At 46.2% G+C, this 18,666-nt stretch overlaps 1 protein-coding gene across 1 annotated transcript in view; it reads left to right on the top strand.

Moving 5' to 3' along the window:
• Positions 1–18,666, top strand: part of IFT80 (intraflagellar transport 80) — a 337,369-nt gene that overhangs the window by 33,957 nt on the left and 284,746 nt on the right. The window contains exon 3 of the mRNA XM_082249425.1: positions 18,000–18,218. Within this exon, the coding sequence (XP_082105551.1) occupies positions 18,000–18,218 (219 nt within the window). The remainder of the gene's footprint in view (positions 1–17,999; positions 18,219–18,666) is intronic.

The raw sequence follows: 18,666 nt of genomic DNA, 5'->3' as shown, positions 1-18,666 counted from the left end.
ATGGTGACAATAAATATCTCTCTATTTTTCCACGCTTCTTAGTATGGCGTCGGATCTATAGGGAGGGTATTCGGGTTTCCTACGCGTTTTGGCAAAAACCACGTTTGTTGGATACAAATATTTCGCTTCTGTTCCTTATAAACCACATAGGAATCAGGTGGACACTGTAGTCATGCCATGAATTTTTGGGCCAAGGAGGGAGGAGAACATCGTCCCAGGTCCGGTCCAATTTGTGGATATGCAGTATGTATGTTCAAAAACGTCCACTAGAGGGTGCTGATTAGCGGCTGATCCCCTTCATTTGTTTGTGGGTATCCAGAAGGGTGTCCAAGGTATATGTATTCCGTAGCAGCGGGTCCGGGCGTCCTCACGATCCCTCAGTTGGAGGGAAGGAGATCGTGAGGACGCATAGCATGTACACAGCAAAAATGACACCCCAAAATACATTCTGCTACTCCTTCCGAGTATGGTGATGCCACATGTGTGAGACTTTTACACAGCCTGGCCACAAAAAGAGTCTCCACAACCAAGTAGCACCTTCAGGCGTTCTAGGAGCATAAATACACATAAAACTTTCTTACTACCTATCACACTTTTGAAGCCCCTAGAGTACCAATACAATAGAAAAGTCCACAAAATTACCCCATTTTGGAAAGCAAACACTCCAACGTATATTCTATGAGGCATTATGGGTCGTTTGAACATGTAATTTCATCTCTTACGTCCTCCGACAGTCGCCGCCTCCTCTAAGTCATCACTATTGGGTATTGACTTCCGCTCCGCAGGAGTAGCTAGGCATAAAGACTTAGTCAAAAGAACATAGGCATTTGCATATACACACCCATGGGGGCTGTCCCACTGGTCAATACCTCCCTGCAGTAAACACTCCCAACTCAGTTTCTTTCTGCCTAGCGTCAGGAGTAGTTAGGCTTCCCTGTGCTGGGGCTACAGTGTCAGCCTTTCTAATCTTTCTTTGATTTTCTTTGAAAATGTAATTTTTTTTTCTTTGATTATACTAGCTGTTTATTTTTGTCAGCTTAGTTTTTAGTCGATTCTTCGGATGAAGATGGGTTCATGCGGTGCTGGGAATCGGACTGACCGACCTGGTTTTCCAGGGCAGAGGGTCAGAGGGACCCCCAGCCCTGCCATCGAGCGTTCAGCCGTGGTTCGTCCTGGCATTATGAACGACCCATCCCTGCTCGCAGCAGGGATGCAGCCGTGAGGTGGCTACCTCACTGGACACATCTGCGATACTGCAGTGTAATGTCCCTGGCTAACGGCATTCCCTGTCAGATGAGGACAGCGGCTTTCCGTTCTGAGAGGCTCCCCATGCCATCTGGTACAGGTAAGTACTTCTGTGTGGGGCTTCTGTCTGGGGTGGCAGTCCTGTGTTGTTGTGTGTCCCCCTTGTCTGTGCCGGTGTGGGCCTCCCTGTTGTGATCCCTGAGGGGGTCTGTTTTTGTACATGCGCTGCGCTATGGTGCTGTGTGTGTGGGAGCCCCTTTCCCCTGTGTCACTTGAGTGTCTTTCACTGGGGGTGCAGACGATGTGTGTGGCGGCCGCAGCGGGGAAAAACCGTGCGGTCCGCCATCTTTACTTTGGGCTAGCATGTTGGCTTCACTGTGGGCTGCTTTACATGCTGTTTTGGCGCCATCCGACGACATCTTGCGAGTGGCCGAACGATCGTTCCGCACGTGTTCGGCGGCCATTTTCCCGAAGTCTCCCATTCAGTTCTATGGGCAGCCATTTTCCCTGATTCATTTGCAGCTTATAGTTCAGCCTCTCATGACCTCACTTCCTTTTCCTCTGAAGCAGCGAGCTAGGTGGTAACACTCTGTGGGCTCTGCAGACTGTCTCTTCCATAACCTTCTGTTTTGTCATTTCTGGCTCAGTTTTGTCTTCTCCTATTGGGGGTCTTTTGTCACTGTCATATAGCGGTGGGCTGCGCACTCCGCAGCGGTGTTAAATGGGCAGTACCCTTTTTTTTCTTGCAATGGATTCTCAGGACAACAAATTTCCTACAGCTCTGGTGGGGGACCCCAGTCCTGCTGTGGCCCTTGCTATGCCAGATTTGGCTGCTGTAGTGGCGTTCTTAGTGTCCAAAATGGAGGTGCTGATGACTGAACGTGCTGCTAGAAAGAGGCCCAGATTAACTCTTTCCTCTGATTCAGATGGTGATATGGCTGCTGCGGCGGGCGTGCCCTTTTCAGGGTCTCGCTCATCCTTAGACCCGCTGGGGTCTGAGGGGGAGGCGGAGGTGGAGGGGGTGGATGATTCCCCCCCGGGGTCGCCTGAAGAACGCGCGACCATGGATGAATTGATTGTTTCTGTTAAGGAAACACTACATTTGGAGGATGAGCCCAGTCCTCCGGGCATTGTGTCCTCCTTTGGGACGCACAGGACCCGCAAGTCGGCGCAGGTGTTTCCCTGCCCCGCTGAGTTTCATTACACTGTTAATGAACTGTGGCACACTTTAAAACGTCCATTTCTGGTACCTAGTCGGTTCAAATTGCTTTATCCCTTTGCACCGGCTACGGAATCGCGATGGTGTGTGCCTCCACAGGTGGATCACACTGTGGCTGTGTTAAACAAGGCTACCTTGATTCCTACTGAGGAGACCCCGGTTTTTCGGGATCCCACGGACAGACGGTTGGAGTCTCTAGCCCGCCATTCCTACACGGTGGCGGGTTCCTTGCTCAAACCTGTTTTCGCGTCCGTTTTGGTGGCTCAGGCAGTGGCTGATTGGACTAAGGTGCTTAGGGGCAACCTCGTGTCTGATGCTGTTCCACCTGCCCGGCTGTCTATGGTGGATCAAATTCACCAGGGAATCATGTATTTGTGTGATGCGGCCTTAAATGAGGCCCCTTTGGTAGCACGCCTATCTAGTGTTGCGGTGCTTAACCGTCGACTGATCTGGCTAAAGAGCTGGTCGGCTGACCAGTGATCTCGGAAAACAGTTGCTGGTTCTCGCCTTTTTGGTGAGGCATTGGATACCTTAGTGAAAGGTGTAACGGGGGGCAAGAGCACCTTGCTGCCCCAGAACCCGAAGAACAAGTCCTTTCGCGGCAAGCGGAGTTCTACTCCTCGATCCACTCAGGGGTCCTTTGGTGCCTTTCGGAACCAAACCAAAGGCAAGCCCTTCAAGGGCCAAGGTAGCCAGAAGAAGCCCTGGACGGGCAGGCAGAAGTCCGGCAGTGCCGGCTCGGCGGGTTAATCCGCCTCTGCCTGAAGGGGCGCTCTTACCCGTTTCAGGGGTGGGGGGGGCGTTTGCGCGGTTTCCTCCAACCTTGGCTGCTCCGAATTTCGGGCAGGTGGGTTCAGGAAATCATTCCATCGGGGTACAAGATCGAATTCCTTTCCCGGCCGGCGGACAGATTTTTCCCCTCAAATCTTCATTTTCCTCCAGGGCGTCTGCAGGACCTGCATCCAGCGGTGCAGGACCTTCTGGCTCAGAGGGTGATTGTCCCGGTGCCTCATCGGGACAGGTTTCCGGGATTTTATTAAAATCTGTTCACTGTGCCCAGAAAGGAGGGCAAAGTACGTCCTATTCTGGACCTGAAAGCGCTGAACCGCTTCGTGCGCGTTCGAAAGTTCCGTATGGAGTCTCTCCGTTCGGTGGTGGCCTCCCTAAATTCCTGGCCTCGATGGATCTGAATGATGCGTACCTACACATCCCCGTTTTCGAGGGTCACCAGCGGTACCTTCGGTTTGCTATCGCAGAGGACCACTATCAGTTTGTTGCGTTACATTTCGGTCTCGCTTCAGCTCCAAGGGTCTTTACCAAAGTGCTGGCGCCGGTTCTGGGCCTGCTAGGGGCACAGGGCATTGCGGTCTTGGGGTATCTGGACGATCTACTACTAAGATAGAGTGTCAGCCAGGACCTACTGCGCGATCTGTCCATCACGGTACAGACGCTACAGGAGTGCCCGGGCGGCCCGGGAGGTGACCGACATTCTGGCTTGGGCCGAGACTCATGTCCTGGCAATCTCAGCAGTTCACATTCCGGGTGTGGAGAATTGGCAGGCCGACTATCTGAGCCATGTATATTAAAAAAGAATAGCGCGCAAATGCAAAAGAAATTACTACCAAATCTGAAGAGAGTCCATAAATAAAAATGGGGGTTTGGTCCCACCATATGGCCATATCGTGCTCAAGCCCACTACTGCGTCAAAGTACCCCATTATCAGTGGGTCCTACACTATCCATGAAAAAGAGATGAATCCAGCCTTTCTAACCCTTGGAGATAATACTCCTTGCTGGGAGAGATGTGCAAATGCACTACAGGGGACTCCTCCTATATCCACTTGATGGTGGACACTGATTGAGTACAGGTGTGTGTGGGGGGTGGGGAGGGCTGCTCAACCTCGATAGTCTGGTCAGACCGAATACATAATAAACAGGCAAAAAAATTGGGGGAGCATACCCATGTATTTCCAAAGCTGCTGCAGCTATGAACCAAAAGACATGTATATTAAAAAAGAATAGCGCGCAAATGCAAAAGAAATTACTACCAAATCTGAAGAGAGTCCATAAATAAAAATGGGGGTTTGGTCCCACCATATGGCCATATCGTGCTCAAGCCCACTACTGCGTCAAAGTACCCCATTATCAGTGGGTCCTACACTGAAACTTTTTCATGGATAGTGTAGGACCCACTGATAATGGGGTACTTTGACGCAGTAGTGGGCTTGAGCACGATATGGCCATATGGTGGGACCAAACCCCCATTTTTATTTATGGACTCTCTTCAGATTTGGTAGTAATTTTCTTTTGCATTTGCGCGCTATTCTTTTTTAATATACATGTCTTTTGGTTCATAGCTGCAGCAGCTTTGGAAATACATGGGTATGCTCCCCCAAATTTTTTGCCTGTCGACTATCTGAGCCGCCAGACCCTGGACCAGGGGGAATGGTCCCTACACCCGGAGGTCTTCCAAATGCTGTGTGCGAAGTGGGGATCCCCGGACGTGGATCTGTTCGCATCTCGTCTAAACCAATAGGTGGAAAGGTTTGTGGCAAGAACGCGCGATCCTCTGGCAGACGCCTCGGATGCATTGGTGGCCCCTTGGCATCAGTATTGTCTGATGTATGCCTTTCCCCCTGATTCAGTTGTTATCCAGGTTCCTCCGCAGGTTAGCCTCGGAACCGCACCTGGTGATTCTGGTGGCGCCGGATTGGCCACGCCTGTCCTGGTACGCCGACGTTATTCATCTGGCAGTGGCGCCTCCGTGGCGGCTGCCAATGCGGGAAGATCTACTGTCTCAGGGTCCGATCTTCCATCCTGCTTTACAGTCGCTGGCTTTAATGGCCTGGCTGTTGAGACCCAGGTCTTGAGGGACAGGGGTCTCTCCCCTGAGGTCATCCCTACCCTGATCAAGGCTAGGAAAACCTCTTCTGGTAAAATCTATTACCATACCTGGAAAGCTTATTTCGCCTGGTGTGAGTCCAGGGGGTTCTCCCCTCGCACTTACTCGGTGTTGAGAGTGTTGGCTTTCCTCCAGTCTGGGATGGACCAGCGCTTGGCGCTGGCCACAATAAAGGGCCAGGTGTCTTCACTGGCTGTTCTTTTCCAACGCCCTGTGGCGTCTCATTCCTTAATTCGCACCTTCATTCAAGGTGTGCGACATTTGGCTCCTCCCAGGAAGGAGCCTTTACCTCCATGGGACTTGAACTTGGTTCTGTCTGTATTACAGCGTGCTCCCTTTGAAAACATCCGGGAAATATCGTTGCCTCTCCTGTCTAAGAAGGTTGCCTTTTTAATGGCGATCACTTCGGCTCGCAGAGTATCAGAACCAGCGATGTTGTCTTGTCGTTCTCCTTACTTGGTTATTCACAAGGATAAGGTGGTCTTGCGTCCACATTCCTCTTTTCTTCCTAAGGTGGTCTCTGAGTTCCACCTTAATGAGGACATTGTCCTGCCTTCGCTTTGTTCGAAGCCTAAGCATCCTAAGGAGGTTGCTTTGCATTCCTTGGATGTTGTCAGGGCGATCAGGGTTTACCTGTCATCTACGGAATCCTTTCGGAGGACGGATTCCCTCTTTGTCCTTCCTGAGGGACCTCGGAAGGGCATGGCTGCGTCTGCAGCGACTATTGCCAAATGGATCAGACAGACCATTGAACAGGCTTATGCTTTGAAGGAACGGGTTCCTCCCTTCCCTGTTAAGGCGCACTCTACCAGATCTTTGAGTGCGTCATGGGCCTAGGGGCATCGTGCCTCGGTGGCCCAGGTGTGCAAGGCTGCGACTTGGTCGTCGGTGCACACCTTTTCCAAATTCTACAAGGTAGATGTTCTGGCATCAGCTGATGCCTCCTTTGGCCGCAAAGTTCTCAGTGCGGCGGTGCCATGAAGGACCCTTGTTTTTTTGTGGGTCCCTGGCTGTTGGTATTTGCTTTCCTGGGCTGTTGCTCCTGTTGAGCCTTGTTTTTTTCTGTTGCCCAGAAGGTTCCCTTACTATGCGTGTAAGGTTCCTTTCTCTGATGTGGGTACTGCGTTGCCTCTTCTACGGTTGCGTCTCCCACCCCTCATGTCTACACTGCTTTGGGACATCCCAATAGTGATGACATAGAGGAGGCGGCGACTGTCGGAGGACGTAAGAGAAAACTGAATTTTTGTAAAATCTTACCTGTAAAATTCCTTTCTCTGAGTCCTCCGACAGTCGCCGCCCCCGCCCCTCTTTTGGGGTTGTTTTCTTATTACTGCTATGCTACCAAACTGAGTTGGCAGTGGTCACTGCAGGGGGGTATTGACCGGTGGGACAGCCCCCATGGGTGTGTATATGCAAATGCCTTTGTTCTTTTGACTAAGTCTTTATGCCTAGCTACTTCTGCGGAGTGGAAGTCAATACCCAATAGTGATGACTTAGAGGAGGCGGCGACTGTCGGAGGACTCAGAGAAAGGAATTTTACAGGTGAGATTTTACAAAAATTAATTTTTTTTTCCACAAATTTTTGGAAAATGTGGGAAAAAATAAAAAACCTAGCCATATAGAGGGGCCCAACATCCAAGGAGCACCATCATGCATCCTAGCCACTTGCTTAGGCCTATTTTTGACATTTGGTGTTTACAAGCTAAAACCAGTTGTTTTTGCTAGAAAACTACTTGGAACCAAACATTATATATTGTGTTTTAGCAGAAACCCTAGTGAATAAAATGGAGATTATTGCAATATTTTTTATCACACCGTATTTGCGCAGCGGTCTTCCAAATACAATTTTTTTTTTGGAAAAAAATTAACTTTTTTGAATTAAAAAATAAGAAACCAGTAAAGTTAGCCCAATTTTTTTCCATAATGTGAAAGATAATGTTACGCGGAGTAAATAGATACCCAACATGTCATGCTTCAAAATTGCGCACGCTCATGGAATGGCGACAAAGTTTGGTACTTAAAAATCCCCATAGGCTACATTTTAAAAATTTCTACAGGTTGCCATCTTAGAGTTACAGAGGAGTTCTAGGGCTCAAATTATTGCTCTTGCTCTAACGATTGCGGCGATATCTCACATGTGTGGTTTGAACACCGTTTACATATGTGGGCGGGGTTTCCGTATGCGCTCGCTTCTGCGCGCTAACTCACAGGGACAGGGCACTTAATTATTTTTTTTTTTACTATTTATTTTATTTATTATTTTTTATTTTTACACCGTTATTCGTTATTAAAAAAAAAAATAGAAATAAAAGTTATCAATTACAAGAAATGTAAACATTCCTTGTAATAGAAAAAGGCACGACAGGACCTCTTTTTTGTGAGAGATCTGGGGTCAAAAAGTCCTCAGATCTCACAAGTACACTAAAAGATAGAAAAAAATAAATAAATAAAATAAAATGAAAAAAAAAAAGGACCTTTAAACCGGTTGCTAGGCAACAACGTTTGCCGTAGCTCCGGTCCTCCAAGACCATAGAGTTGAAGTGAGGGCAAGCTTGCCCTCATTCAACATTCTGTCTGTGAGGATCCGTGACCGGATCATTTTCCCCGCTGCCGGCGGGTCCGGTAAGCGGGGAAAAGGATCGGAATGCGGCGGGAGGGGGGGGGCACCTGTTCCGCCATCCCGGAAGGGTGATCCCGCGGCGAATCTGCCGCTGGGACCACCCTTATTGAAAAGCCAACCGTCCACCGTTTAAAAAAATACCAGAGTTCCTCGGGTACTCTGATGGGTAGGTGACAGGTACTCGGGAACTCCGATGACGGGTACTCCGATGACGGGTACTCCGATGACGGGTACTCCCGTGACAGGTACTCAAAGTACCCGAGTACCTGTCACCAGCCCATCAGAGTACCCGAGTACCTGTCACCAGCCCATCAGAGTACCCGAATACCTGTCATCAGAGTACCTCTGATGGGCTGGTGACAGGTACTCGAGTACTTTGATGGGCTGGTGACAGGTACTTTGATGGGCTAGTGACAGGTGCTCTTTATTGGGGGGGGGGGCAATCAGTGTGTTTGGGGTGCACTGTAATTGGTAACTAGCTGTTACCGCAATCTCCTCCTCACACAGGATCAGTGTGAGGAGGAGAACGCGGTGACCGCTAGTTACCGTGTTCTCTGTTGACATTTGTGACCGGCTGTGATTGGACACAGCTGGTCACGTGGTAAAAAGCCAATTTCATTGGCTCTTTCCCTAGAACGGGGATGGGCTCTGTCCGAGGGACGAGCATCGTCCCCGATCGCTGCGCACCCCCGGGGGGCGCGCATTGAGGAGGGAACGAGCGGCTCACGCTGGAGCCGCTCATGTGATCGGCTGTGATTGACACAGCCGATCACGTGGTAAACAGCCAATTTCATTGGCTGTTTACCTTGATTGGGGTTGGGCTCAGTCCGAGGGACGAGCCTTACCCCCGATCGCCGCGCTGCTCGCCCCCGGGGGCGCGCATTGAGGAGGGAACGATCGGCTCGCGCTGGAGCCGCTCATGTGATCGGCTGTGATTGACACAGCCGATGGCTGTTTACCTTGATTGGGGTTGGGCTCAGTCCGAGGGACGAGTCTCACCCCCGATCGCCACGCTGCACGCCCCCGTCATATGACGGCCGCCCGGATCGAGAGACTTCCTGCCGGCGTCATTTTATTATACGCCGGTAGGAAAGTGGTTAAGAAATGGCTTTCTTCTTGCCACTCTTCCGTAAAGGCCAGATTTGTGCAGTATACGCCTGATTGTTGTTATATGGACAGAGTCTCCCACCTCAACTGTAGATCTCTGCAGTTCATCCAGAGTGATCATGGGCCTCTTGGCTGCATCTCTGATCAGTCTTCTCCTTGTATGAGCTGAAAGTTTAGAGGGACGGCCAGGTCTTTGTAGATTTGCAGTGGTCTGATACTCCTTCCATTTCAATATTATCGCTTGCACAGTGCTCCTTGGGATGTTTAAAGCTTGGGAAATCTTTTTCTATCCAAATCCGGCTTTAAACTTCTCCACAACAGTATCTCGGACCTGCCTTGTGTGTTCCTTGTTCTTCATGATGCTCTCTGCGCTTTAACTACCTCAATACTGGGCACTTAAACCCCCTTCCTTCCCAGACCAATTTTCAGCTTTTAGCACTGTTGCATTTTGAATGACAATTGCGCGGTCATGCAACACTGTACCTAAACCAAATTTATGTCATTTTTTCCCCACAAATAGAGCTTTCTTTTGGTGGTATTTGATCGCTGCCAGGTTTTTTCTTTTTTGGTGCACAAATAAAAAAAGACCGAAAATTTAAAAAAAAAAAAAAAAAAGTTTTTTTGTTTAGGTTATAAAATTTTGTAAATAGATATGTTTTTTCCTGCACTGATGAGCACTGATGACGCCGCACTGACAGGCACTGATGGGGTGGCACTGATGGGGTGGCACTGATATGCAGAACTGATGGGCACTGATAGGTAGCACTGATATGCAGCACTGATGGGCACTGATATGTGGCACTGATGGATAGCACTGATATGCAGCATTGGTGGGCACTGATAGGCAGCGCTGATGGGCACTGATGGGTGGCACTGATGGGTGGCACTGATGGGCGGCACTGGTGGGCAATAATGGGCACTGGTGGGCGGCACTGATAGATGGCAATAACGGGCACTGGTGGGCAGCACTGATAGATGGCATTGGTGGGCAGCACTGATAGGGGGGCATCACTGGCAGGCTCTCTGAGCCCTGTTTGCCATCCCTGGTGGCCATGGTGGGCATCCCTGGTGGTCATGGGTGGGCATTCCTGGTGGCTCTAGTGGCATCCCCTCCCCCCAGGGCTGCACTGGTAATCAATCATCTGATTACCAGCACAGACCCCCCCCCTGTGATCAGTGAGTAATTAGAAATACTCACTGATCACCCCGGCTGCAGAATCGATCCTCTCCTTCTCCTCACACTGACAGGATCTGTCAGGAGGATAAGAGATCGAAGCCGTTACAACGGCTGTATTGACATTACATGACCGCTGTGATTGGTCACAGCCGTCATGTGATCAGGAGGGCCAATCACAGGGCCCTCCTGCCAAGTCTTGTTGCTCTGTGTCCCAGGGACACAGGCACATCGAGATCACGCCGCTGCGCATGCCCGCGGCGGCGCGATCTCTCTCCTTCTGAAGGACGTTCCGGAATGTCCATTCAGAAGGACGAGACTCTCACCCGGCCGTATATGTACTATGGCCTGGGTGGGAGGTGGTTAAACGGACCTCTGAGACTATCACAGTGCAGGTGCATTTATATGGAGACTTGATTACACACAGGTGGATTCTATTTATCATCATTAGTCATTTAGGTCAACATTGGATCATTAAGAGCCCGTTCACACTAGCGCGACTTGTAAGGCAACTTGTGTTGCCCCAGGTAGCTTGACATAACAAAAGCAATGTCAATCAGTGCCGTCTTAATTGGCACTACTGAAGTTGCTCCGACTTCTGAAAAGGGTCCTGTACTACTTTGAAGCGACCTGTGATCCGACTGTCCCATATACTTCAATGGGAGTTGCCTCCTTATCTTAATTGACACGACTTGTTATCAGACTTTCCAGGAAGAAGAAAGAGATTAGCCAGGCATTCCCCACAGACAAAGTCGCCTGTCTCTTCAAAGTCTCTTCAAGTCACGGGGCGACTTTATGGTGGTGGTAGTGTGAACCAGCTCTCAGAGATCCTCACTGAACTTCTGAAGAGAGTTTGCTGCACTGAAAGTAAAGGGGCTGAATAATTTTGCACGCCCAATTTTTTAGTTTTTTTTATTTGTTAACAAAGTTTGAAATATCCAATAAATTTCCATCCACTTCATTATTGTGTCCTACTTGTTGTTGATTCTTCACAAAAAATTACAGTTTTATATCTTTATGTTTGAAGCCTGAAATGTGGCAAAAGGTCGCAAAGTTCAAGGGGGCCGAATACTTTCGCAAGGCACTGTAGGAGGGTAGTACAGGTTATACTTTTGCACTTTTTTTTTTTTTCACTTAAAGCTTTTAGAGTTTATTAAAGACCACTTTTTTGGAACGTAAAGGGTTGGTAGAATAAACCAGAAGAGGGTGCAACTGCTGTTTTTTTTTTTTTTGGTCTCACGATAGTTGCACAAATGGCATTTTTCACTAAAAAGCACTAAAATCATTATTGGTGAATACAATCACAACATAACTTAGAAAATTCCCACAAAATTCCTAATCAATCTAAAAGATTAAGCTGTATTGAGTTAACCGCTTCTGCACTGGAAGAATATGCCCCCTTAATGACCAGGCCATTTTTTTGCGATTCGGCACTGCGTTACTTTAACAGACAAGTCGTGCGACACTGTGCCTAAGTAAAATTGATGTCCTTTTTTTTCCTACAAATAGAGCTTTCTTTTGGTGGTTATTGATAACCTCTGCGATTTTTTTTTTTTTTTTTTTTTTTTTTTTTTTTTTGGCGCTATTATTAAAAAAAAAAAAAAAAAAAAGAGCGACAATTCAGAAAAAAAAAAAAATATATATTTTTATCATTCTGATATATAACATTCCCAAAAAAAAATATTTTGATTGGTTTGCACAAAAGTTATCGCGTCTACTAACTACAGAAAGGATTTAGGTCTTTTTTTTTTTTTTTTTACTAATGGGACGATCTGCGATTTTTAGCGGGACTGCGACATTTCGGCGAACATATCGAACCCCTAACTGACATTTTTGACACTTTTGGGGGGACCAGTGACATTAGCACAGTAATCAGTGCTAAAAATATGCACTGTTACTGTAATAGTATTACTGGCAGGGAAGGGGTTAACACAGTGGGTGATCAAGGGGTTAAATGTAAGCCTAGGGGAGTGTTTCTAATTGTATGGGGGTTGGGCTTTTGAAATGATCAGAGACCTGCGATCCTATATAGAAGGATCACAGGAGCTCTATGATCATTGCAGAGAGAACAGTCAGCTGTGTTTACAACAGCTGACCATTCTTCTCCCTTTAGCAGGGAGCGATCGCGGGTGCCTGTTGGCAATCAGAGCCACCAGCCCTGTGCATCGGAGCCCCAGCTACCGAGTGGGGGTGGGAGTGCGCCGCCGGCAGTGCGCTCTTTGGGCAGGAGGGGCTACCTGCCGCAGTAAATCTGCGGCGGGAGGTCATTAAGTTAATAAGCAATACATTTTTATACATTTTAAATATTGCCTTTTTTATGATCTGTGCGGGAATTGTTGCTTTGGAGGCAAGGAAAACATTGGGGGTCTAATAGACCCCTAATGTCTCTATAAGAAGGGCCTGTCACCTGCCCATGCTATCACATAGGGAGCTAACAAGCCTCCTATGTAATGGCTATAAAATAAACATAAAAAATTGTATAAAAAAACAAATATGTAATTCTCCCCCTCCCTCCTGAGCACACCCTTTAAAAAAGCACAGCATCGGGTGAGCATATATATGTAAACCTGAATTGGACCACACATGTGAGGTAACCTTGGAGTGAAATGAATTTTTCTAGTTCCATAGTTTACTGTTAACAGATGATGTGTAAAGACTTTTAAAGCACCCTCAATGGAGAATTTTGGGTACCTTATTTTTTTGAGATTTGCAAGTGTGGTGTATATTTACTCAATTTACCCAATTTAACCCCATCTTTTACATTTTACCAAAAACTTAGGTATAATATTGTGTTTATTTGAGCTAAAAATCATTTTAGTCTATTTTTTCCCCTGAAAATATGCTTTTAATAAATAACTGTGCAAATAGCATGTAACATAAAAAATGCAACTACTCCCCTTTTATTCTTCAGGCTCCGTTCACATATTGGCGTCCCAGATCGTGGGCAGAATCGCGGCAATTTTGTCTGCAACGCCGAATCATTGCAGAGCGTGGAATGCCCGTGCAATTCCCGTGACTTGCAATAGCACCCCAAACGAGGTGCGATTTTTGCCACGATTGTTGCCCAATTGGAAGACAGACAAGAGCTTCTTTTGGGCGACAGGCATCAAATTACTGTCATTTTGGAAAAGTAAAAAAATGTTCACCACAACACATGCCCAGTGGTTTAAATGGGCCTTTAAACTGGCAATACATGGGCTAAATGGAAAAAAAAAAAAAAAAAATAGATTCCTCCATCCACACAAAAAAGGTGCATGGAAGAATGCCCCCTACCAGGACTTTGTATTCTGACAGCTGTACATGTAGCTGTCTGAATACACTGATTAGCGGCTGAAACCACTGCTGGAGAAAAGATTTGTAACATATCACTTTGACAGAAGTCAATTAGATGATCAACTTACAGTATCTCACAAAAGTAAGTACACCCTTCACATTTTTGTAAATATTTGTCCATGATGACATCACGGAGCTGGTGGATGTTAGAGACCTTGCGCTTCTCCACCGTCCGTTTGAGGATGCTCAATAGGGTTTAGGTCTGGAGACATGCTTGGCCAGTCCCTCACCTTTACCCTCAGCTTCTTTAGCAAGGCAATGGTCCTCTTGGAGGTGTGTTTGGGGTCAGTATTATGTTGGAATACTGCCCCTGCCCAGTCTCCGAAGGGAGGTGATAATGCTCTGCTTCAATATGTCACAGTACATGTTGGCATTCATGGTTCCCTTGATGAACTGTAGCTCCCCAGTGTCGGCAGCACTCATGCAGCCCCAGAACATGACACTCCCACCACCATGCTTGACTCTAGGCAAAACAGACTTGTCTTTGTACTCCTCACCTGGTTGCCACCACACACGCTTGACAACATCTGAACCAAATATGTTTATCTTGGTCTCATCAGACCACAGGATATGGTTCCAGTAATCCATGTCCTTAGTCTGCTTGTCTTCAGCAAACTGTTTGCAGGCTTTCTTGTGCATCATCTTTAGAAGAGGCTTCCTTCTGGGATGACAGCCATGCAGACCAATTTGATGCAGTGTGCGGCATATGGTCTGAGCACTGACAGGCTGACCCCCCCACCCCTTCAACCTCTGCAGCAATGCTGGCAGCACTCGTATGTCTATTTCCCAAAGACAACCTCTGGATATGACGCTGAGCACGTGCACGCAACCTCTTTGGTCGACCATGGCGAGGCTTGTTCTGAGTGGAACCTATCCTGTTAAACTGCTGTATGGTCTTGGCCACCGTGCTGCAGCTCAGTTTAAGGGTCTTGGCAATCTTATTATTGCCTAGGCCTTCTTTATGTAAAGCAAAAATTCTTTTTTTCAGATCCTCAGAGTTATTTGCCATGAGGTGCCATGTTGAACTTCCAGTGACCAATATGAGAGAGTGAGAGCGATAACACCAAATGTAACACGCCTTCTCCCCATTCACACCTGAGACTTCGTAACACTAACGAATCACGTGACACCAGGGAGACAAAATGGCTAATTGGGCACAATTTGGACATTTTCACTTAGGGGTGTACTCACTTTTCTTGCCAGTGGTTTAGACATTAATGGCTGTGTGTTGAGTTATTTTGAGGGGACAGCAAATTTACTCTGTTATACAAGCTGTACACTCACTACCTTTACATTGTAGCAAAGTGTAATTTCTTTAGTGTTGTCACATAAAAAGAAATAATAAAATATTTCCAAAAATGTGTGGGGTGTACTCACTTTTGTGAGATACTGTATGTCAAGCAGGGACAGCCGCATACTGATCGAAATTTCTGAATTCGAATTCGGTGCGTTCTGTGAGTGTAAAGATCCAAGTAAAGTTCCCTACAGTGAACATAATTTTTTTCATAACTTTATGACTGGTTAAAAAAAAAAAACACTTGTAATTAAGACATGTGGTTGTTGGATTTAGAGGCACACTCAGTGTCCATGTGTATCCCCTTTCAGTCAACTATAATCTGAGGGTTGTACACTGGCATGAGCAATTCTGGTGCATGTACACTGGCATGAGCAATTCTGGTGCATGTAACCTGTCACCAGGCCATTTATTTCAACAAAAATCCTTCCATTGGATGTTTTTTGCATTTATTATTTTGTGCAATGTATTTACTTATTAAAACCTCTGTTGTGTAGACATCTGAAAACCCTGAGACTGCTGCATCACCGTCTTAAATGTATTGTTAGAACTGTCACTCTACAATATTCCTCTTTGCTCCTCCCCTGGCAGCTACATAAAACATTATGTAGGGAGGTGAGGGACAGAGATGCTGAACCAGCACAGAGAATAATTTACTTAACCACTGTAGTACTGCGTGATAATCGAAAGACGGTTACAACGCGGCTCTCTAGTTCTGGGTGGACGTCCTCCCAAACCCCGTCCCCTTCTGGGTACAGCTGATCACAGTAACGAGCCTATCACAGTAGCCCTTTACCATGTGATCAGCTGTGTCCAATCACAGCTGATCACATGTAAATAGATTTGCCGGTTATCGGCAGTCTTTTCCTCACATGCTGTGTCTTTGTGACGAGAGGACAGGCGATACCCAGCAAGGCTGTCGGTACTTTGTTTACACTGTTAATCAGGGTCGTCAGTAAATCACAGGTGGTTAGTGTCCCGCTCAGGCTCGATCAATGTGAAGGTGTGATATGAATAACTGTGTGTGTGTGTATGTGTGTGTGTGTGTGGGGGGGGGGGGTGATATGAATGACTCTGTTCAATAGTTGTGGGGGGTGATATGAATGACTCTGAATCAGGGCCGCTTATCACTGCCCATTAGTGCAACCTCATCAGTGCACATCAGTGAAGAAGAAAAGTTACCTGCTTGCAAAATTTGTAATAGGAAACTAAGAAAAACTTTTGTGTTTTTCTAAATTTTCATTCTTTTTGTTTAGCAAAAAATAAAAACCCAATGATGATTGGATACCACCAAAGAATGCTCTATCTTTAAAAAAAAATTAAAAAAAAGATAATGATTCTGTTGTACAGGCTGCTGTATACATGGGTCGAATGTCGGCCACTTTCTGTTGAATCGGCTGATATTCAGCCCGTGCGTACCAGGTTTAAGAGGATGGTGTTTTGAGCATTGTGCATCCATGATTGAATTGCTTGTGTTTTATACTTTAGACACAATAGTAGGTGTACTCTAGGGAAAAGGTGCTCAAAATATTTAACAGTATACGTTCTAAATAGAGGAAAATTCAATCATGTTAGAAGTCCTAGTTAAGCTTACAGTTGCAGAACTCTAGCTCAGTATTTTTTCTGGCAATCTAGGATTCCTTTACTAAACCTTCACATTTATTTTATCAGTAATCAGTAGTAATAAGTTATCAGTAAGTCTTAAAACTATCCTTTTGTATTAAGGTGTAATAATATATAACTTTTAGAACTATATCCTGAGAACCTCCTTATACTTTACAAGATGACAGTGTTAAAGCGTTCTCCTAAAAAAAAAAAAAAAAAAAAAATGGATCCTGCTCCTTTAAAGCATGTTACACAGCACAGTGCTTGTGCTGTGTAATTTGGTCCCCTATATCACCTACAATACCTGGCTGATCCTGCCTGGCTGTACCCTACCCCCTGTAAACTGACCACGGTGTATCATGGCTTCTGAGCCCTGACATTGTGGTCAGGTTACATGCCTTCATCATCCGCAGTGTCTCCTCTCTTGCTCCTTGTCCTCCTCCCCCCTCCCTGTCTGTCAGCTCTTACTGATACCCCCCCCCCCATTCCTTCTGCTGAAACACCCTTATAAACTACACATTCCCCTCTGCTATAAAGTCCCCCTATGCTGCAGTGTATAATTTTATAAAAAAAAGATGGCTATTTCTACCTGAATTCACAGCGCCGATTGGCGGTCACATGACTCCTTGAGGCTCCCCTCCTCCCCAGCTGACGTCTCTGCTCTATTATCCCAACTGACGTCAGTGGGGGAATCTGGGCCCCTCTCACTGTCAGATCAGGAGAGGGAGCCTCGAGGAGTCACATGACTGCCAATCGACACTGTGAATCCAGGTAGACATAAGCATCTTTTTTACAAAGAACACACACCGCAGCATAGGAGGCTTTATAACTGAGGGGATTGTGTGTAGTTTATAAAGTGGCTTAACAACCACTTTAAAGGTATAAGTGCACTTTGTTATTTTCCTTTTTACAGCAATTTGTATTTTACTCATACTTTTCCCATTGGTTATTCTGGGGACATCTTCCCTGTGTAGTTTGTCCATGACAGTGTTATGGCCTCTCTTTCAAATCTTTCCAGTAAATCTGCATCTCACATACTATTTTTATTTGGCGGCCCACCCACAGCCTGTAAGCCTGGTGTAAAACTGCAGGGTTATGACTGAAGGATTTGTCCGTATGCTGGGCCATACCTGACAAACTGGAGTAGTTGGCTCCCTAATCAACCTCCTGGACCCTACAGGAAACATAATTTTTAGTTGTGCGATTGCAGCATGCACATGCAACTGTGAGCATGGTATAATCAAGATACTGCATTACGCAATTTTGACATTTGAATGGATTTTGATGGGGCGTAATAGTTGCGCTGTCCTAACACCAGTCCATTATTAGCAGAGTTAATCTAAAATAATTTATTTTGTCCCATAATCAGCCTGTGTGTATAAGATTTTAGGCACCATTAAATCCTGCATATTTTAAATTTTTACGGGGAAAGGCTTGGTTTTGTTTTTAGGATATATTTTCCTTTATAAACGAGTTGGCCTTCTTAATTCCATTGTACATAAGGAACTGGTTAGCTGCGTGGGCTGGACCTCTGCTGATGAACTGTATTCCTGCAGTGATGACCATCAAATAATGAAGTGGAATTTGTTGAATGGCGAGACGACACTGGTAGTAAAACTCCCAGATGATACCTTTCCTATTGACCTTCACTGGTTTCCCAAGAATGTGGGTAACAAGAAACAAGGACAATCAGATGTGTTTGCGCTAACAAGTTCTGATGGTGAGTATGTTTGACGTGTACGCAACATGTTGCTTAGTTTCATAGATGTGTTTGCTGGTAAACTGTTCATACACAGGATGATTGAGACAAATGAAACATTTTTCAGTAGTCACCACAAGAAAACAACTTGTCCTAATAGTTGTTACCATCTTATTTGCTGAATAGGTTGTAGTGGAAAATCTGGTCACGGGACAACCTAATTTGGGTGTGCATTCATTATGACTGTTTCTACTGATCCCAGCACAATCTGGGATCTCCGAGAAGGTGTCAGATCTCTACATCAGTGTTTTTTTTTTTTATTCTACTAAACCATTAATGGGTGAAATAGGTGTTGCATCAAACTTCTCTTCACAGCAGTACATTGCTTTCTTTAAGGGGTAATCTGCTTTTTTTTTTTTTTTTTTTTTTTTTTATTTCTTTATTAAATTTTCCAGGTAAAAAATTATTT

Source organism: Pelophylax lessonae, assembly GCF_965119305.1.
Source record: "Pelophylax lessonae genome assembly, chromosome: 3".
In the NCBI taxonomy this organism is placed as follows: Eukaryota; Metazoa; Chordata; class Amphibia; order Anura; family Ranidae; genus Pelophylax; species Pelophylax lessonae.
Note: the sequence above shows the minus strand (reverse complement) of the source record. Positions and strands in the feature narration are given on the sequence as shown.